General features: G+C 54.5%; 1 protein-coding gene across 7 annotated transcripts; it reads left to right on the plus strand.

The window, feature by feature from the left end:
• The first annotated feature begins 641 nt into the window (after positions 1-641).
• On the plus strand, positions 642-21,730 carry LOC106732484 (UAP56-interacting factor-like). Of its 7 annotated transcripts, none has more exons than XM_075941187.2 (9): positions 642-801; positions 7,053-7,196; positions 10,915-11,057; positions 15,330-15,457; positions 16,716-16,818; positions 18,718-18,761; positions 18,851-18,925; positions 20,332-20,443; positions 21,057-21,730. In XM_075941187.2, the coding sequence occupies exons 1-9, from the start codon at positions 738-740 to the stop codon at positions 21,150-21,152; spliced, it is 909 nt and encodes a 302-aa protein (XP_075797302.2). In that variant the 5' UTR covers positions 642-737; the 3' UTR covers positions 21,153-21,730. The 7 variants fall into 7 exon arrangements, with proteins under 7 accessions (XP_075797302.2, XP_089637918.1, XP_075797299.2 ...); XM_089781792.1 differs by having other exon boundaries at positions 16,716-16,797; XM_075941184.2 differs by having other exon boundaries at positions 20,607-21,222.
• Positions 21,731-21,873: the final 143 nt, after the last annotated feature.

Genomic DNA, 21,873 nt, shown 5'->3' on the forward strand with positions numbered 1-21,873 from the left:
CGGAAGAGGGAAATGAAGCCGCGATTAAAATAATCGCGGCTTCATTTAAATTTAAATGGCTGCCCCGATCTGCCGATCAGCTGTTTGTCGGCAGATCGGGGGAGTCTGGACGGGATGCCCCGACAAAGAAGCCTTTCTTCATCGACACAGGTAAATCTGGTTTCACGAGGCTTACCTGTGTCGATGAAGAAAGGCTTCTTTGTCGGGGCATCGGGTCCAGGCTCTCCCGATCTGCCGACAAACAGCTGATCGGCAGATCGGGGCAGCCATTTAAATTTAAATGAAGCCGCGATTATTTTAATCGCGGGTTCATTTCCCTCTTCCGATCTGGCTAATCTACATGCCTCCGTCGAAGGAGGCATGTAGTCTAGACACACCCCAGGAGTGGGTGCCGGCTGGCAAGGCATGTGGGGGAGCTGCCTGGCGGGGAGTGGGAGTGGGTGCTGCCGGGCAGGGGGTGGGCGCTGGCGGGTGGGTGCTGCCGGGCAGGGGGTGGGTGCTGCCTGGCAGAGGGGTGGGTGCTGCCGGGCAGGGGGTGGGTGCTGGCGGCGCGCGGGGGGTGCTGGCGCGGGGGGGCCGTGCTGACCGGCTGGCGCTCCGCGGCCAGGCACATTCCGGGCAGGCGCACCGAGGGGCTGGGCGCGGAGCCGGGCGGGCGGGGCGGGCAGCGGCCGGGGGCACCGGCCAGGCTGGGCTCTGCCTCTCGGCTCCCAGCGCCGGATCCGCAGCAGCAGCTCATGGAGCCGGCGGGGCCGGAGCCGGGGCCCGACGCCGGCCCGGCGGAGATTGACCTCTCCCTGGGTAGGTGCCGCTCCCTGCCCCGCCGTGCGCCCTGCCCCGGGCTGGCTTGGCCCCGCTCTCCCCGGGCGCTGCGCTTGGACAGGGCGAGCCGAGCCCCCGGCGCTGCGCTGCGCCCTGCCCCGGCTGGTGTCCCGGCGTCCGAGCGCCTGGCCGCGGCAGTGCCCGGAAAGCGCCCGCTGCGCCCGCGCCCAGGTCCGCCGCCGGGACCCGCCCCGCTGTCCGGGCAGGAGCTGGGGGAAGGCAAGACCCGTCTCGGGGCCGATCCGTGCGGCCGGGGTAGGGCGGCGCCCGGCCCGGCCGGCCTGACAGCCAGGCTCGCTCCAACAGCCCCGGAGCGCAGCACCCGCTGTCCGCCTCCGGCCCAGGCTTGTGTCGGGCTCAGTAGCCTCCCCAGGAATTGGGGGCGGGGGGGTCAGGGCCCTTGGGGTGTGACACCGGAGGGTGACGGTGGGCTGTATGGCACCATAGTTCACAAAACTGGGGGGTCTTGGGGAACTGCGGGGGTATACAGCCCCATGGGGGGTGTAGGGAAATCCCTGGGGCTCCTTACAATGCGCGGTGCCTGGCCCGCCCACGGCTCGGCTCGCTGCTGGGGATGTTTCTGCTCTCAGCAAAGGGTGAAAGGCCGAGGGGGCAGCGGGAGAAAGGCAGGATCGCCCTGTTGTGCTCTAGTGAGAGAAAGGAATCCACCCCTGCAGTTCCACTGGCCGAGACCCTTTGAGAACCGGGGCCTTGATCTGTCAGTCACCAGCTGCATCTGAAGTGTAGGGGCCTGTCCCAGGATGTTAAGGGGAGCTGGCCTAGATCCGTACCCAGGAACAGGAACAGCAGAAGTGCTGTTGTGGCAGGTTTCCCCCGGGGTGTGGGGATTTCTGCTGGGTGCCGCGGTGCCTGGTAGAATTAAGCAGTAAGACATCAGGCTGCCAGGCAGCAGAAAGTGGAGACGCAGACCGCGATTGTTTGCCCGGCGAGCCCACGGAGGTGTGAAAAGCACGGCGAGCGCCTGACGCAGCAGAAAGAGCTGGTGAAATGACCCACAGTAGAAACAACGTCTGTGCGCTGCTGAGACGGCGGCCTAGCTCCAGCGCGGAGCGTTCCAAGCCCAGCCCACCAGAGGCGCACGGGGCCAAGGCCTGGGGTCATCTGGTGCTGAGGCTATTTATGGAAGCTTGCTCGCTAGGCCCGACAGCTGTCTGGCAGCGGCGATGCAACGGGCATAAACAACCGTCCTTTGAGTAAGTCAGCCGGTTTGGCACACAGCTCGGGGAGGATTCCTCGCCTGACATTTCCATTCTAGCTGCGAGCCGGGCCAGGCTTGCGCTGGGGGGTTGGCCTTCTACTTTTCATAGGCGCACTGGGCCCTTTCTACCCAGATCACCTCGATATTCTGGAGCAGATGTTTTTCCCCACCCAGGAAACCCAGAGCCAGCTCCCACGCAGGTGGGAATCGATGCAGCTGTCCTGACTTCCCCGGAGCTCTGCTCAGTTATAGCTACTGTGCAGCTGGCCTCTAATTTCACTGCTTGTTTTGGGTTACATCTAGTCACCCAAGCCCCGGGGTTCCCTGTGAGCGGGGCGGGTGTGCAGCAGTGCAGGAGAGATTCCAGTGCCACCCACCTGATTAGCAAAGTGCCCTCAGCTAGGTTTCGTGGTGTGGTGCACATTGGCTCATGGCGTGGTGCACATGCACATTTATTCCGCACGTGGATGGATGAGGTGAGCGGGAACACTGCACTGGGCCTTCTGTTGTGTGGCCATCCTGACAGCGCCCATGGAAGGTGCTCACTTTTAGCAGATCCTCTGTGATTCATCTCTCACTGCTTGTCTCCCCGCGAAGCACACCTACTCAAGGGGGAGGTTCATTTGGCACCATCGCCCATAGCTCTAAGGGGACACTGTCAGCACCATGGCCAGCCAGATCCGGTCTGTGGCTCTCTGTTTCCAGCTCCCCACGTTCTCTCACGTAGGCCAGGGCCCAGGTAAAGGCGACACAGTGAGGTAAAGGTGGGTATAACTGGGATCCGAGGAAGCAGGCTGGTAGCTCCTTATCCCACTGCAGAAGGGCTCTGTGGCAGAGTTCACACTGCAGAGGAAGACGGGAGGAGGGGGGAAAATGCTCCTGGAGATTGTCCCAGTCTGCTCTGACACCGCCCCCACCGCCGGACAGATCGGGCCCACGCCCGCCCCGTGGATGCTGACTCTGTAGCCCACAGATGGGTAGATTCCCATGCACATTCACAGCAAATTATTTTTCGTCACTGCTGTCTGTCCCGGCCAGTACTGACGTGTGGAAATGAAGGGCGGTCCCCCCAGCCCCAAGGCGACCGCTGCTGCGTCTGCTTCGTTGTCAGCATGGAAGGGGGGGGAAGCACACAACCGATTATTTTTCGCATGCAGCGCAGGGTGAACAGTTCCCACCAGTCCTCGGAGCCCAGCATCAGCTCGCTGGGCCACCTCCCCCAGGAGCAAGCAGGGACTCAGCTAGCGACGCGCATCAGCAGTGTCTGTGCTCCTGGCAGGCACGCTGCCCGGAGACCACTGAGACCGAGTACCGCTGAGCTCGCCCCGTGGGCTCGGCTCCTGGGCGGGCGGGTAGCACAGTCCCAAAGCAGGCAGGGAGTCCAGTCTCCCTCAGACCTGGCATTGCTCACTTACTGGGTCTCCTCCTCTTCTGCTTCCTGGCATTCGGCTGGAGACGGAGCAGCAGGCAGCACTTGAGGAGTGATCTGTGCCCACAGGAACAGCTCTAGGAAGTCTCCTGGCATGCGGCCACCCCCATCAAAGACAAGACCTTGCACTCCAGCCAGTCACGGAGCAGGGGGCCTCGTCTCTGCAGGAGCAGAGAAGAAGGGAGGGTTCCGGTCTAAGTGTGGCTTGACGGCCCTTCCCCCACTAATTTGGTAAAAGCTGAAACAATCTGTTGGGAATTCCATATGCAAAGGGTGGGATTCAATAAGGAGAAATGCAAAGTGCTCCACTCAGGAAGTAACAGTCCGTTGCAAGCATACACAATGGGAAACGACTGTCTGGGAAGGAGTGCGGCAGAAAGGGATCTAGGGGGGAGAGTGGAGCACAAGTTAAACAGGAGTCAACAGTGTGACGCTGTTGCAAAAAAAGCAAACGTGATTCTGGGCTGCACGAACAGGTGTGTTGTGAGCAAGACATGAGAAGTCATTCTTCCACTCTACTCTGCGCTGGTTAGGCCTCAGCTCGAATTTTGGGTCCAGTTCTGGGCACCGCATTTCAAGAAAGATGTGGAGAAATTGGAGAAGGTCCAGGGAAGAGCAACAAAAATGATGAAAGGTCGAGAGAACATGAGCTATTAGAATAATAGAATCATAGAATACTAGGACTGGAAGGGACCTCAAGAGTTCATCGAGTCCAGTCCCCTGCCCTCATGGCAGGACCAAATACTGTCTAGACCATCCCTGAGAGACATTTATCCACCCTGCTCTTCAATATCTCCACAGATGGGGATTCCACAACCTCCCTGGGCAATTTATTCCAGTGTTTCACCACCCTGACAGGTAGGAACTTCTTCCTAATGTCCAACCTAAACCTCCCTTGCTGCAGTTTAAGCCCATTGCTTCTTGTTCTATCCTCAGAGGCCAAGATGAACAAGTTTTCTCCTTCCTCCTTATGACACCCTTTTAGATACCTGAAAATGGCTCTCATGTCCCCCCTCAGTCTTCTCTTTTCTAAATAAACAAGCCCAGTTCTTTCAGCCTTCCTTCATAGGTCATGTTCTCTAGACCTTGAATCATTCTTGCTGCTCTTCTCTGGACCCTCTCCAATTTCTCCACATCTTTCTTGAAATGTGGTGCCCAGAACTGGACACAACACTCCAACTGAGGCCTGGAGTAGAGTAGAATAATGTCTACCAAGAGTAGAGCGGAAGAATGACTTCTCGTGTCTTGCTCCCAACACACCTGTTAATGCATCCCAGAATCATGTTGGCTTTGTTTGCAACAGCATCACACTGCTGACTCATATTCAGCTTGTGGTCCACTATAACCCCTAGATCCCTTTCTGCAGTACTCCTTCTCAGACAGTCACTTCCCATTCTGTATGTGTGAAACTGATTGTTCCTTCCTAAGTGGAGCACTTTGCCTTTATTAAACTTCATCTTGTTTACCTCAGACCATTTATCCAATTGTCCAGATCATTTTGAATTCTGACCCTTCCTCCAGAGCAGTCGCAACCCCTCCCAGCTTGGTATCATCTGCAAACTTAATAAGCGTCCTCTCTATGCCTATATCTAAATCGTTGATGAAGATATTGAACAGAGCCGGTCCCAAAACAGACCCCTGCAGAGCCCCACTTGTTATACCTTTATAGCAGGATTGTGAACCATTAATAACTACTGTCTGAGTACGGTTATCCAGCCAGTTATGCACCCACCTTATAGTAGCCCCATCTAAGTTGTATTTGCCTAGTTTATTGATAAGAATATCATGCGAGACCGTATCAAACGCCTTACTAAAGTCTAGGTGTACCACGTCCACTGCATCTCCCTCATCCACAAGGCTCGTTATCCTATCAAAGAAAGCTATCAGATTGGTTTGACATAATTTATTCTTTCCAAATCCATGCTGGCTGTTCCCTATCACCTTGCCACTATGAGTGAAGACTGAAGGAACTGGGCTTGTTTAGTCTGGAAAAAAGAGGACTGAGAGGGGACATGATAGCTGTTTTCAAGTACCTAAAAGGGTGTTATAAGGAAGAGGGAGAAAACTTGTTCGCCTTGGCCTCTGATGCTAAGAGGAGAAGCAATGGGCTTAAACTGCAGCAATGGAGGTTTAGGTTGGACATTAGGAAAAGTCTCCTAACTTTCAGGATGGTTAAGCACTGAAATAAATTGCCTAGGGGGGTTGTGGAATCTCCATCGCTGGAGATACTGAAGAGCAGGTTGGACAGACACCTGTCAGGGATGGTCTAGATGGTGCTTGGTCCTGTCGTGAGGGCAGGGACTGGATTTGACCTCTCGAGGGCCCTTCCAGTTCTAGTGTTCTGGGCCGACAGGTGGAACTGTCCCAGTTGCCCATCCGATCTGGAGCTGGGCGAGAGTGTTTCCTGTAGAGGCTGAAGGCGAGTCCCAAAATCCCTAGCTGCTGCTCCAGGCCCTGGAGCAAGCGTGGCACCAAATCCCGCTATTCAGCATGAAACATAAGAGCTGGCTCCCCTGGTATAGGATGAGCTGCTAGAGACTCTTCTCGCCGGCCATGCAATGCAAGCGGCTCCCCACCCGCGGCTGGCCTGCTGTTCCTCCCCTGCTCCCACGGTGCTACGTCATAATACGTGTTGGGTCAGACTGTTATTTTCCATCTCGGGAGCCCCCACCCTCCTGTTGGAGGGCCCATTCTAAACACCCGGAGCAGTGTCGCCGGCCCCGTGCATGCAAAGCTCACGAGTCACTGCTCTGAGGCCTGTAAGGGCACATTGACACAGCAGGGCTAAGGTCAAGTTAAGCTACGCAGCTTCACCTGTGTCAATTACGTGGCTGAAGCTGAAATAGCTTAACTTGGCTTTTGACCCTGTCTACACAGCAGGAAGTCGAAGGGAGAACACTCTTCCTTTGACTCCCCTTGCTCCTCGGGAAAGGGGGGTTCCAGGAGCTGGAGTAAGAAGTCCTGCCGCTTGCTGTTATTTTGGAATAAAGGCTGGCAGTGTAGACACTTTATTCTTTATTCCGCTATCAGGCTGCTGTGTAGACGTACCCCAGGGCGTTACATCTGCCTTGAGAAGTGTGTGACTAGGGCAGCCCCATGGGTCAGTCACACCAGGGCTGATCTCCACGCACTCACTCCAGAGAGGCACTGTGGAACCGCGAGCAGAATTTGGCCCTGAATTAAATTCAGATACCGAGCAGCATTAGGTGTCACTATTAAATCAACCCTCTGTCTCTCTGGCTTCCCGGGTCTCCAGTGCTTCTGCTCTAACCTGGCTCTCCCTTTTAATTCACCGTATCAAAGGCTGTCTCCCCAAGAGCTGACCGATCCCTCCTGCAAGCCATTGCGCCATTAAACACCAGCGCAAAGCTAACGCGGTGATTTTCTAGCTGATGTCAGCATGAGGAGATCGGGTCTGAACCGCTCCCGTGTCTCTGTGCTGCTCACATGCTCTTCATGGGGGCTCTCGTTCGGGACGGCGTGTGCACCGTGAAGGCTAACCAGGAGTCCTCGCCATGGAAAGTGATGTTTGCTGAAATGACCATTTCCCCTGGTTTTTCCCCCTTATGTTTTCCCATCCAGATGACATCATAAAGCGCCAGAGGAAAGGACAAAGAGACGCAAAGTTAGCAGGGGCCACGCCACGGCAGCAAGCCAAGAACAGGAGTCCAGCCTATGGGAACGGATGGCCGAGGTTCCGCACCTGGATGCAACGGAACCTGCAAGGTCGGTAAATGCTGCCGTGCAGCCCTAGGGGCTGTGGAGACATGGAGGAGGGACGGACGCCTGTGAAGCCAACCAGCGCCCGCTCCTCCTTCGAGCGAACATTGGCCGACTAAGCAGTGCTGCCCCAACCCTTTGCTTTCCTAAGCCGGTGTGGCTGAGCAAAAAGGGGATTGTTCGGTCGCAATTGAATATCCAGGCTCCTTCAAAGCATAAATTCCTGCCTTGTGTTCTTAGGAATTACTAATTCAAAATGACTTAATAGAAACTCTCCCTTCCTTTTGAGTTTTGCATATTTTAATTACACTCTTCCTAATCCCCCCTTTTCCCAGAACACGCTTAAATTACCCCTTAGGCTGCCCTCTGATAGTTCAGTTAGTGGAGTTAATTTGTCACTTTGGTTGAACCCATTATTTTTAGGACGTGCTTTGAATAACAATGTGAGACCACACAGTCCTCTGAATTGGCTCCGCGAGTTTTCATCCACAAAGCTCCAATGATTTATTTTGTGCATCTTGGGATTTTTTCATCTGTTTCTTTTACTGCTGTTCAACAAGGTTGCTGAAGGGTTTAGCGGTTTATGCAGCTTTGTCTTAAGTATTTCTCCTCTCCATGCAAACTGTATGTAGCGTGGTATGCGAGCTGAGCCAAGATCCACATTGGCTGTGTCTACATTGCACGCTTCTTGCGCAAGAACAGCCGTTCTTGTGCAAAAACTTGCTGGCTGTCTACACTGCATGCATGTTCTTGCGCAAGTAAATTTACAGTACAGCGTCAGAAAACAGGGCTTCTTCTGGAAGAGTTATTCCTCTCCCCATGAGGAATAAGCCCTCTGGTGCAAGAGCTCTTCCACAAGAGGTCAGTGTAGACAGGCAACATGAATTTCTTGCGCAAGAAGCCCCTATGGTTAAAATGGCCATCAGAGCTTTCTTGTCCACACTGGCACGGATGCTCTTGTGCAAAAGCACATGGCAGTGTGGGCACGCTCTCGTGGAAGATTTTTTGCATAAGAACTCTTCTGCAAAACAGTTCTTGTGCAAGAAGCCTGCAGTGTAGACATAGCCGTTGTGTTTTCCTTGTGCTTGGTACAATCTCATTCAGAACAACAAGCATCACAGAACTTGCTGAGGGTCAGAAGAACTTACTCTTAATTTACCCTCACAACTCAGGGAAAAATTATTTAGGATTTTGATGGTCTTGTACCATCAACCATCATTGTTCAGCCACTGACAATAGTGACCTCAGAGGTAAGTCAAAGTGAAGATTTTTGTGACATTGCCCAGTCTGGACTGCTGAACATGTGTCCCCCCAGGTTCTCCAACCTGGGGTACCTTTTACACTGCTTTGCTGGGAGAGCACCCAGTCCTGGTTGGCTACACAAAACCTCTGGCCCCGTGTTTCTCAACCAGTGGTACGTGTACCCTTAGGGGTACTTGAGAGAAGTGGGGGGGAGGTGTACATCAACACAACTGAAACTTGGAGGAAACTGAATTTTTGTTTTAAGTTTTAGAGAGCTTTATTATTTTTGTACTTTTTACACCCCAAAATGTCATTACCCACCTGGCTACGATTCAGTTGTTTAAACAAATGTGTTGCAATAGTAGAAAAAAATTGTGTGTGTCTGAAAACTGTAGGTACTGGGGGTACTTATAATTTTTTTTGAAAAGGGGGTACTTTATAAAAAAAGGTTGAGAACCACTGCTCTAGCATATAAACCACTCCCAGCTCCTCTATATGAGTGTTTATAGCCCGACACTCCTGAACTACATTGCTGAGTGATACCAGCAGCACCTGGTCCCAGACTTGTCCCCAGAAAAGTGCATCTTGTACTGCCCAACTCTTTCCTTCTGTGCACTAGCCGCTCAGAGAAAGACCGTCATTTCATTAATAGAAAACAGTATGCACAAACCCTGTTGTGGATGGAGGTTTTGAAATCCTGCAGTCCAAACACCCACTAGTTTTGAACCTAAAACAACTTTACAAACTACAGAAAGACAAATTTTAACTGATCTCAAGGAAAGAGGCAGAAAAAGCAGCATTCGTCACAAAAAAACTGCAAACTAATGTCTAACCTAATAAGCCGCATGACTTTGAAGCAAAAAGATTTTTCTCACCACGTGCTCACAGCAGTCTGGGTGAGTTCTTCCACCAGAACCCAGTTCAGTGATGCTTCTTTTGTCTTGCAAATACGGATGATGCCATGAGTAGAGTTGAGGGGTAGAGAGGTGGGTGTGTCCTCTCTTCCTAATCTTTACATTGTATCCTCCTCCTTGAGAATCCTCTCCAGGTGGTGCTCAGGTGACAGCCAATCTGTTCTCATGGGAACCCCCAGCTGTATAATGGTCAAAATGTAAATTTCTGGTTTACACCCTTATTCCTGCTAAAGAATGGCTGCGTAGTCAGGTGATAGTCCTTTTGTTTATGCTGACACCATGTTGAGATGCTGGCTAACTTTTGTCTCTGAGGAACTGATTTGGGTTGCTTCCCCAGGTTTGGAATATGCCTTCATAACATCATACTGTAAATCTTGTAACTTTCCTACAAGATTGCCATGCTATTTTACCAGGACAATAATGATCAGCAAATTATGAATTTTCAAACGATACGCATGAGGCATACTTTGTAGCAAATATATGGTAGCTTTGTAAAAGTGCTGAAAAGAGGGGTATAGTCGGTCACAATTTTAGTATAGGTATTCCATTAAAATAATTTACATGGTAGTTTTTGTAAGCCTCAAAATTTTGCAGATTATACTGCACTTAAGATTTGCCCTTGTGAGCAACAGAGCACCCACTACCCCGCTGGAGGTGAAGTCAATGCAAGTTTGCAGGAGTCTTTAATGACAAGCTGGTTTTGGAGTTTCTGTGTTCAATCTTCTCCGAGAGGGACAGTCATGCCACCACCCCCCTCGCGCTCAGACTGAAGTCTAGCAGACAGAGGAGGATTCGGAGGTGGCTCTGGGGCTCTTTCCTGGAATCCCAAGCTATCACTGACCATTCTCCCCTTCCTGCTCTCCTTGGTTTGGCCCCACGTTGGAGTTTCTCTCTCTCCCCTCGTTTTTCTTCCTTCCCACACCTGGCTTGCTCTCTCTTTGTCCCTCTCACCCAGCCACCCCGTCACACTCCCTGCCCGCCCCCTTCCCGGCCGGTGGCGAGCAGGCGAGCATGGCTCTGTGCAGGGCCTGGGGGGTGGGGAGCTCACAAAGTCTCTTGCATCCTTTCCCCTCCCTGCCAGCTGGCAGTTCTCTCCAGGAGACAGGGTGGGGGAGGGAGGGGAAAGACGTCTTGAGCTCCCCCACCTCAGGCCAATCAGGGTGGGGAGAGCACAAGAAGTCTTCTGGCCCCGCCCCTTCCGCCCAAGGCCCTGCCCCTTCCAGGGTGGCCCGGGGCCACTTCAGTAATTTCTGGAGTGACCCCTTTTAAATAGTATTGCCCACCCCTGCCTTAGGTGCATGTGAATGAACCCATTGACCTGCTCTGATTCCTCACTCAAGGTTGTGAAGGACACTAAGGGTGCGTCTACACTGCACCCGGGGCTTGAAATAAGCTCGGTGGGGCGAGGTTTACGGGGACATCGGAATAGTGCGCCCGTTATTTCAAAATAGCTTTTGAAATGACAGGCTTGTTTCGAAGACACGGAGTAGCTATTTGGGGATACCGGAAGGATCCCGAAATAGCGCTGCAGTGTAGACATGGCCTAAAACCAGTGTTTATCTTCCTAGGACCCAATCGATTCAGAAGAGGGTTTGGACAGCAGCAGTACAATAGGAGGCAATTCAGAAGTGCCATGGCTGGTCCAAGAAGAAGAGCAGTTGCCGTATTAAACGGAGCAAGCCCTTTAAACCGCCAGACTTCCCCCCAAGAGGTAAGCGGGGTGAAAGCAGGCACAGCTGTTCCTCAGGGTCACAGCCTTCTGGAAGGGCTGGGGGGGGAGGTTCTCTTGACTCGGGTAAGACAAGTCTAAACAAAGACTATTTTAAGTGTTGTCCACTCAGGCTTACAGGATGTGAGACTTGTAATGGCATCGAGGTATTTTGTGGCATCTGTGCAGCTCGGCTGTGTGAGAGCAGGCCTGTCTCCTGAAGAGATTCACTGTCACTTCACCGTACTGCCGCCTCTTCCAAGGAAGTAGTTGAAGATTCACCATCATTCTTGCCCAAACGTGGCACGATCCAGCGTGCTTTGAAGTCAGTGGAAGGGTTCCCATTGATTTCCGTGGGCTTGCCTCGTTGGCCCATGGGTAATAGAGTTTGATCGACAGAGGTGCTAGTGCGACAAGGAGTCCCGTGGCACCTTCTAGACCAGAGGTTCCCAAACTTTTTGGCATCATGCCACCTTTTTGATTTTTGAAAAATCCTCACGCGCCCCCCTCCCCCCCAATAACAGCAAAACTTGCTGAGCAAAAAAAACCCGTAGCGGAAAACAAAAATAGCAGCAAAACTTGGGGGGGGGATTTTAAGGGGAGGGCTGGGTCACCTCGTGCCCCCCCCCCGGGAGGCATGCCCCTCAGTTTGGGAATCCGTGTTATAGACTAACAGATGTATTGGAGCATCAGCTTTCATGGGCAAAGACCCACTTCCTCAGAGGTGCCAGTGACAGCGTTCGTTAAGCTTGCTCAAATGCTTCCATGATAAATCCCCCTTTTGGGGTTACTTGTAACTCTCTAGGTTTCACTTGGTCAGGTTGAAATCCTCTAGGTCTAGTCTCTGGCAAGGTAGGGTTTTTCTTTGGTTAGTTTTAAGGTCCAAATAAAAGTGGCTCAGCTGTTTTTTAGTATCAAGAGAATGGGGAAACTATATACTGTTACCATTAAAATATTCTTATTTTGAACATCTCTAGCACCAAAATAGTTTGGGGATGAAAAGCTGGAATTTAACGTGGAATAGTCCTGAGGGTGGGAAGTTGCCTTTTGAGGTCTGGGTTTGGGTGAGTTAGGTGGGTTTGAAAATACTCCACACCTGCTTGATACGGTTTTAAAACTACCCACGATAATGACAGTCCCCCACTAGAGGAAGAGGGTGGCACTGCACATGCCTGTGCGTAGAATGAATGTGGCTCGTCATATTTAAAGAGCACGTGCTGACTGATGGATGTACAGCCAGAGGCTGGGTATTAAGAGAAAGCGGTAAGTAGTTGTTGGGAAGCATAATTCTAAGGTAGTTTTCACGCCACAGGAAAACTGAGCACGTGGAAACATGTACCATTTAGTGGGTGATGCTAGTGGGGTAGATATTGTCCTACAGGTATGAAGGGGGAGAGTAAATGGCAGTATTTACAAGTCCTAAGGAAGCCCCATTTTACGGCACTTTCAGGCGCCTGTTCTTCCACATTCCACGGCCGTGACCCAGCCAGGTATGTAAGCACGTGTGCAGCGTGCAGACAGTAAGCAGCAGTTGGTTGACTAAGACAGGATTTCAGGGGGGTTGGGACCTGGGATCACACTGCATTTTCATAAATCTGTGCCTTTGCAAACAGGCTTTGGCATTCTGCCCACCCTCTGAGATACCCAGGCCCACATACTGCTTCTCGATCATTCTCCCGTCATTCAGAACTTCCAAACATTGTTATTTGCAGTCCCAAAAGAGACACCGTTGAGGAAAAGAGGTTGCTGCAGCATCACAGATCAGTGGAAATAATCGTCTCATGGGGGGAAAGATCACCAAACACCTCAGGACTTAATAAGCTTAGGGGATCGATTACATACCAAGTCAGTTATGACAGAAGAAAAAACATTTGCAGAGCAGGATTTTGGATGATAATATGAAGGCCACCTAGGAAAGAAGAGACAAGGTGAAGAGAGATTAAAAAGACAGGGACTTTTCAATTTAGAAAAGAGGAAACTAAGTGGGGGAGGGATATAATAGCAGTCTAGAAAATCATGAGAGGTCTGGAGAAAGTGAATAAGGAAAAGTTATTTACTTGTTTCCATAATATAAGAATTAGGGGTCACCAAATGAAATTAATAGGTAGCAGATTTTAAACAAGCAGATGGAAGTATTTCTTCACACAGCACAGAGTCAACCTGTGGAACTCCTTGTCAGAGGATGTTGTGAAGTCCAGGACTTTAACAGGTTTCAAAAAAGAATTCATGGAGGGTAAGGTCCCTAGAATCCTAGAACACTAGAACTGGAAGGGGCCTCGAGAGATCATCAAGTCTAGTCCCCTGCCCTCATGGCAGGAGCCAGCACCATCTAGATAATCCCTGATCGCTTCTTGTCCTATCCTTAGAGACCAAGAAGAACAATTCCCCACCTCCCGTGAAACCCTTTTAGATACATGAAAACAGCTCTCATGTCCCCCCTCAGTCTTCTTTTTTCCAAACTCAATAAACCCAATTCCTTCAGCCTTCCCTCATAGCTCATGTTCTCTAGACCTTTCATCATTCTTGTTGCTCTTCTCTGGACCTTTTCCAATTTCTCCACATCTTTCTTGAAATGTGGTGCCCAGAACTGGACACAATACTCCAGCTGAGGCCTAACCAGCACAGAGTAGAGCGGAAGAATGACTTCTCGTGTCTTGCTCACAACACTCCTGTTAATGCAGCCCAGAATCATGTTGGCTTTTTTGCAACAGTGTCTCACAGTTGACTCATATTTAGCTTGTCGTCCACTATCAACCCAGATCCCTTTCCTTCCTAGACAGTTGCTTCCCATTCTGTGTGTGTGAAAAGGATTGTTCCTTCCTAAGTGGAGCACTTTGCATTTGTCCTTATTAAACTTCACCCTGTTTACCTCGGACCATTTCTCCAATTTGTCCAGATCATTTTGAATTATGACCCTATCCTCCAGAGCACTTGCAACCCCTCCTACCTTGGTATCGTCCTCAAACTTAATGCTTAATGCTACTCTCTATGCTATTGTATAAATTGTTGATGAAGATATTGAAAGAACCGGTCCCAAAACAGACCCCTTTGGAACACCACTTGTTATGCCCTTCCAGCATTACTGTGAACCGTTAATAACTACTCTCTGAGAACAGTAATGCTGGAAGGGCATTACAAGTGGTGTTATGCACCCATCTTATAGTAGCCCCATCTAAGTTTTATTTGCCTAGTTTATTGATAAGAATATCATACGAGACCATATCAAATGCCTTACTAAAGTCTAGGTGTACCACGTCCACCACTTCTCCCTTATCCACAAGACTTGTTATCCTATCACAGAAAGCGATCAGATTGGTTTGACCTGATTTGTTCTTTACAAATCCATGCTGGCTGTTCCCTATCACCTTATTATCTTCCAGGTGTTTGCAGATAGATTCCTTAATTACTTGCTCCATTATCTTTCCTGGCACAGAAGTTAAACTGACTGGTCTGTAGTTTCCTGGGTTGTTCTTACTTCCCTTTTTATAGATGGGCACTTCTGCAGTCTTCTGGACTCTCTCCTGACTTCCATGATTTTCCAAACATGATAGCTAAAGGCTCAGATACCTCCTCTATCAGCTCCTTGACTATTCTAGGATGCATTTCATCAGGCCCTGGTGGCTTGCAGACATCTAACTTTTCTAAGTGATTTTTACTTGTTCTTTTTTTAAATTGTAACTTCTAAACCGACCCCATTCCCGCTAGCATTCACTATGTCAGGCATCCCGTCACCATCCATCTTCTTGGTGAAGACCGGGACAAAGAAGTCATTAAGCACCTCTGCCATTTCCAAGTTTCCTGTTATTGCCTCTCCCTCTTCACTGAGCAATGGGCCTACCCCGTCCTTGGTCTTCCTCTTGCTTCTAATATATTTATAGAAAGTCTTCTTGTTACCCTTTATGTCTTTAGCTAGATTGAGCTCGTTTTGTGCCTTTGCCTTTCTAATCTTGCCTCTGCATATGTGTGTTGTTTGCTTATATTGATCCTTTGTAATATGACCTAGTTGCCACTTTTTATAGGACTCCTTTTTGATTTTTAGATCATGCAAGATCCCCCAGTTAAGCCAAGGCGGTTTCCTGCCACACCTTCTATGTTTCCTACGCAGTAGAATAGTTTGCTTTTGGGCCCTTAATAATGTCCCTTTGAAAAACTGCCAACTCTCTTGTTTTTCCTTCGTCTTGCTTCCCATGGGACCTTACCTACCAGCTCCCTGAGTTTACTAAAACCTGCCTTTCTGAAATCCATTGTCTCCATTTTGCTGTCACGGTGTTTTAGGGCAACCGGGATGATGAAGCGCTTACAAAGAGCAGTGACAGCAGACAGCCTGCAGCCCAGGGATGGCTACCCCAGCGCCCCAAGAGATTCAGGACAGCAGGAGCCCATGGCCAAGCCACGACCGGCAGGTAACCAGCCTGCTCGAATGAGCTGCTTAGGGATCTCTCTCCTGTGCTGTACCGACTGGAGAGGTGTAGCAGCCCTGGACCGCACTGTACTGTACGCAAGGCTCCCTTTGCTATTGTGAAGTCATGGAGAGTGTTGTGCTGTGTGCTTGTGTTTCCTGGCCAGACATCGCCCCGGCCCTTGTTAATAAATACACTCTCATTTCAACATCTAGTAAACTTGGCCCTGCCCTTGGCAGAGGGAGTTACTTCTGCCCTCATAAAAACGGAACTTTTAACTTTCATAAAGTAAAGGTGTGAAACCCTTAACCGCCCGGCTCGATGGCCCGATTCACGCTGTCTGGGACCTCACGCCGGGCCACACACGAGTGACGTGCGAGGAGTCTGACATGCGGCCGGAGGGGCTGGGAAGCCAGGACGTGCGGCGCCCAGGCTGATGCTCAGTTCATACGTGTTAAGGCGGGACGGGCGCCACGGGCTCACCGCGCGTGATCTCCGACACAGGCCCCACTATGTCACCCAGCCCCTTTTCTGCAAGGCTGATTTGTAGGTGCAGCTCTTCTAGCCACAAGCTGCCCCTGCTGACTGAGGGAAGCGACGCCCCCCACGCAGGGGGCGCTCTGCCACAGCGGTGTCGGGGGGCGGGATTCAGTGCAGCCGCTAGAGACGGTTGGGAGTTTCCAGCCAGGTTTTCCCGAAAACTTTTCCCCTGCATTGGTGCTTTTTTGGTTGACGAATATTTGAACCAAAACAAAGACGTGACTTTCCTTGTGAGTGCCTTGCCCGCTTCGGTGCTCTGCTTCCTTCCCCCTCTCTTTTCCTTGGAACCCTTCCCCCAAGTGAGCGAGGGTGTGGGGGGATCCCCAAATCCGAGACTCACAAATTGACTTTTTTCCTTTGTCATTGCACTCACAACCTGGCCAGGGATAAAAGGGCGCGTCCGAACAGCTCTTCAGAGACCCGCGATTGAACGTGGGTTTGGAACAGCACCGGAGTCTCCTTCTAGCGCAACCTCCCACTGCACGACTCCTGGGGGGCCAAGTGCCGCACAGGCAGCATTGCAGGAGAGGCGTGCGGAGTGCCTGGCCCCATGCGGCACTGCTGCCGGTCCGTGGGCCGCGCACACCCCCTGGCCTGCTCTATAGGGCTTCACGTCAACCCGGCCTCGGTTATTTACTATGAAACCGACGCCTGGGCCTGTCCCGAGGCTCCTGCGACGGGTGCTCACCCTGTCCCTTTGCCTCTCTCCCGTTCGATGCAGGCCGTTCGCACTGCGCCGCAGAGCAGCCTTCCCGCAGAACCAGGCGCAGCAGAGACCGTCCTACGTCGGCTTCACCAGAGGGGTCCGTGCACGAGGGCCCCTTGTAAGACCAGACAACCTTGCTTGCTGTGTTAATGATAACCGGCCTCCCTCCCTCACCTTGCTTCTGCACAGAGAGCACGGCCCAGCCCCTCGTGGGCCCCTGGCCCCACTGCAGCCCAGCGGGGCCGATATGCCCAAAGCCAGCAGGCAGTTGCTCTTATGCTGGTCCCTCAGGCCTGGGGGGGGGGGTCTTCTGCTGGGGGCCTCTAAGGGGGCGTCTGCAGAGCCCCCGGCACCAGCCTGGCAGAGAGACTCGGGGCGTGTGCTAAGAACAGCAGGGCAGGCGGCTCTGACGCTGCACCTTGGGCTGGGGTTTGACGCCCGGCGTCTCCCCAGGGGCATCCGCACCGCTGTCCTGGAGCCCGCGGGCGAGCCCCAATGTGCCAGGCACGGCCCACCCACGCTCCGCCCCCGCATGCCTGCTGTAGGAGCACTGAGAGCAGGGTGTTGCTGCCCCCACACGCCTGCCATCGCCGTGCTCTGGGGCTGGAGCTGTGCACCCTCCTCTCCCGGCGCTCCGGGGCCAGGGACATTTGGGCCGCGTACCTTCCTCCGCCCCTGTGCTCCGGGCCAGGGAGGCCGGGGTGTGCTCGCTCCCCCCTTGAGAGGCGGGGCACACGCACTCGGTGTGCTGCCCACCTCCTCCCCTCCCCCCCGTGGGGAGGCGGGGCCTCAGCAGAAGGGGTGGGGCTGTGGGTGGGTCTGGGGATCTGCCTCTCCCAGCTCTGCCTTCACCCACCGCCCATGCCCTCCGGCACCAAGCGCCACCATCTCACCCACACGTGCATCGTCTCCAAGGGCTGGGCCCCTCGCGAACGGGGCCACGTCGGCACAGCTGCACCAACCTGTGGGCAGCCGCCATCGGTGCCTGGAAGCTGAGCCCTTGGGTGCCCGCCAGGAGAGATTCAGACGCTGCCCCGCCGATTAGCAGAGCCCCCCATGGGTTATTACTAGTGGTGCACATCCGCACGTGCTTCTGTGTACAATAAATATATTCCGCATGTGGCTGGGAAAAATGAGAGGACACACTGGCAGCCGCCCGGGGGCACTTTGCTGGGAGCGATCCACAGATCGCCCCAATGGCACTCGCAGACCACTGGTGGTCGGTAGTTCCACTGCCCCAAGACCGCACGGCCTTTCCATCCCCGTACGCGGTCCCTCTGCCCCGAGACCGCACGGCCTTCCCGGCCCCGTAACTCTTCTGTCTCTGCCGCTGGGGATCGGCCGGCGCCTGCGGGCAGTCGTGGCCCTTACCGTATTTAACATCCATTCAAGCTGGTTAAGGCAGATTTGCCCGAGATGCTTGTTGGCATCGCGCTGGGGGCCCTGATCTTGCAGCCATGGGCAAACAAGCGTGCCTGGTCATTGGCGGGTACCAGGACGGGCGGGGCTGGGCCAGAGCAGCGCCCCCTGCTGGATAATGCTGCACTCCAAGCCAGGCCCAGCTGAGCCCTGCGGAACCGCACGGGAACAGGCATTAAAGGAGGGTTGGCTTGGACTGCAAGGCAGAAGGGACAAAGCAAAATCAGCCCAGGCCAGTCTATATGGTAGAGGGAAAACCGAGTTCTCCCGACCCGTCGGTGTTACGCACCCAGGCTGTAGCCACATTGGTTGCGGGATATGAGAGCGAGACGGTGGGTGAAGTCATGTCTGGGCCTGGACCGGCTGCTGTTGCGGAGAGAGACGCTGTCAAGCTACAGAGAGCCCTGCTTTGGCTCGGACACGCAGCCCAGCTGAGTCCAAGGCGGAACAGCTTGCTTAGTGGTTAGTGACTGTTCTGAAGGACCATAGAGAGGAGGGCGTCCGTGTAAAAACGGCTGCGGGAGGCTACTTGGCAGGGCCGTCTGTCTCTGAGGGGCAGCCTGCCGAGTGAGCCTCTCTCCCGCGGGTTGTTTTACAGCGTGCGGAGCCGCCCCCCGGAGGGAGAGGACCGTGGACGAGAAGGTAATTGGGAGAACGGCGCCAGGAGACGCCCCCACGCGGCCAGTGATCCCCACAGAAAGCAGACCCGCTGCATTTCTCTGTCTCGGCAGGTGGCAGCTGCAGCCCCGCTCCGGAGCCGTTCTGACCGTTTCCGTGTCGAACCCGCAGGCAGGCCCCGCCCGTCCGTGAGTAAAGGGCCGTGGCCAGTGGGTTAGCCCCGCAGCACTGAGCAGTCCCCTTTGCCCCGAGGAGCGGAGGGTCCAAAGCTCCTCGCGCTGCGCCCGGAGGCCCCGACGATAAAGCTGTTGGCTCAGGCCGCAGCGAGCGAGCTTGGGGTGCGCCGGGGGCTCTGGCTCTGCCATCGCCATTGGGCCGAGGGGCCGGCTCGCTGTGCTGGCGGCAGCCGATTGTGTGCGATAGCTGAGTGAGGCCGTTCACCGGCGGGGGGCTTCTCCGTGCCACAGGGGTCAGCGCTCCAGCCCTGCCAGGCAGGGGGGCTGGAGTAGCAATGGGGGACGGGGCTCTGCTGCCTTGGGGTGCCCAGGCTGATGGGCACCGACAGCATCTCCCTACAGCCCAGGGGTGGGGACCCTTTTGTGGGCTGAGGCACCCACAGACCGTCAGTCCGGGGCCGCTCACAAGTGAGAGGCCAAAACCAAAACCCACCAAAATACCTCACTGACCGGTAGGGTTGCCAGGTGTCCGGTATTCACCCGGACAGTCCGGTGTTTTCAGCTCCTGTCTGGTAAAAAAATTCAGAGAATACCGGATACCTAAAATGTCCTAAAATGTCCGGTATTTTCTGAATTTTTCCCCGATCAGGAGGCGAAAATGCTGGGCACCTGGCAACCCTACAAACACTCAGCGCCCAGCCTCCCCCTGAACCCCTCCGGCCCTCAACACACCCAAGCTCCCGACCCCAGCCCCCATGCTTACCTGGTTCCCCAAGGCTGCTGGCACAAAATGGCTGTCGGCCAAAAGACCCAAGGGAAGCAATGCCTGGGTCTTGGTGCTGAACGGCTCCCCTGCACTCACTGTTAAAGGGGACATGCTGTTTTCATGCTGTTTTATTTATTTTTTTTTTTCCTCAACAATTTCGGTCTCCCTCCCTTCCCCCCTCCCCCAACAGAATTTTTTCCTGTTTTTTTGGGGGGGGGAGGGGGTTCGGTATTTTTGTTTGAACCATCTGGCAACCCTACTGACCGGGCCCCAGGAAAGAAGCAAAAAATCCCCAAACAAACAAACCCCCCGTCACTGAGCTGGCCCGAGGGAGACACAAACAGGCCGGGGCTTGGAGATGGGCCGGGGTGCGAGTGCCGGCTTGCCCCAAGATGGGGAAGGCCCCGAGCCTCGCCACAGGCCGGCTCAAAGCTAGCAGGGGCTGGATCCGGCCTGCAGGCGGTAGGTTCCCCAGCCCTGCACTCCTGTGGGGTTACGTGCTCTGGCAGCTCCCCGTCACGCCCCCTCAGGGCTGAGTGAGCAGCGTCCCCAGGACGGCCATGGCGCTGCAGGCGGTTCTCTAACCACCAGCGGTCGAGGGCGCTCCAGACCGCGCTGCGTCGCGTGCTAACCAAACACTCCTGTCTGGCAGGCCGGGAGGCACGCGCCCGTTCCTCAGAGGCAGACGACCCCCCGCCGGGACTGCCAGGCCCCAGCCCCGAGGCGTGCCGCTCCGGTTCAACTTCCGCGCCACGGCCAATCAGGTAGAGCGGGCGCGGACGCTCCGACCCGCTGGGCACGCCCGGCCCCGTGCGGCGCGGCTGTAGGGCACCTTTGCCGGGTCCTGCTTGGATTTTCCAAACCAAACGTTTCCATTTGGATTCCAAACACCCCTGTGGTCTGAATCCGGTTCCTCCGCTGTTGTAGTTCCAAAAGTTGTCAGCCCTGGCTCGTGAAACGTTGTGTTCCCCCGGAGAACCACCTGGGGGTCGCTGGCCCCTGCCTCGAAGCACCGGCACCCGCACAGCCTGGCTTCCACGCAGCCCTGCAGAGGGAGGGCCACCGCGCCCCCGACTACGCCGAGCGCCTGCCTCACCCCCCCTGCAGCCCCCGGAGCGCCTTGCCCGGACAGCACCGCTGTACTAACCCTGGGCCCTCGGGCCCCCCGGCTTGCTCCCCCGACCGAGGACGCTAGCGAGGGGCCTGGCGCGGACGGAGGCTCTCCAGCCCGATGCATTCTAACGAGCGCTGGGCTCCAGGCCCTGGATGAGCTGCTTGCTTGCCTGGCTGGCAGCGGCAGCCCGTTCCTGGGCTGTTGGATCAATGCCCCATGCGGAGGCGGGTGCGAGTCACGCCGTGCCCTCCCTTTCCCTGCAGACCAGCCTGACCTTGGACGAGAGATTCTCCGGCCTGAGCTACAAGAGGCGTTTTACGGCAGTGAGGAACGGCGGCCGGACAGTCCTGCTGCCCTAGCGCATCCCGGGGACCGGGATCCGGCCCTTCCTGAGCAACGGGCCACCCAATAAACACGAGTGACTCCCTTGCAGCCTTGGCAGTACGCCCGTCCCCTCGTACGCAGTCGATGGGCTGTCCGGGGCGGGGATGCCAAGAACTTCAGGGCTACAGTCTTGCAGGGACTGACCCTAGATCTGTGTAATCCCAGCCCCCCGCAAAGGGCTGCTGGGCCCAACCGAGGCCCTGGTAGCATGGGTGCAGGGGGACCCACCAGCTTGGGGTCCAGTCCTGCCCACACTGCCTGGGCTCCTCTTGCAGCAGCGACGCCCCCGCAGAGCAGCTCTCTGGTCCTCAGTGGAGATCGGGGGGGGGGGCTCCCCACCTCTCGCCCTCATTGGCTCCTCCCAGCACGAGCTCGCAGCCTTCGCGTGGCCAGAGGGGGAGCTCGAGCCCCGGCTGTGGAAGGAAAGCGCGCCCGGGCCAGGGGGACGTGCCAGTATCCGTGCTTCACAGTCGGGTTGCCAGGTGTCCGGTGTTCAACCGGAAAGTCCGGTTTTTGGGCCTTCTGTCCAGTAAAAAAAAAAAATCAGAAGATACCGGCCATGTGCAACGTCTGCTATTGTCTGGTTTTCCGGCGGGGCGCCCGACGGAAGCCTGGTGGGGGCGGGGGGAGTGGCTGGGAGGGGGCGCGATCGACGCTGGAAGCCTCTGGTTGCATCTGACATAGGAATGATGCTTG

The sequence above is a fragment of the Pelodiscus sinensis genome, chromosome 13, assembly GCF_052426305.1.
Source record: "Pelodiscus sinensis isolate ZL-2025 chromosome 13, ASM5242630v1, whole genome shotgun sequence".
Lineage (NCBI taxonomy): Eukaryota > Metazoa > Chordata > Testudines > Trionychidae > Pelodiscus > Pelodiscus sinensis.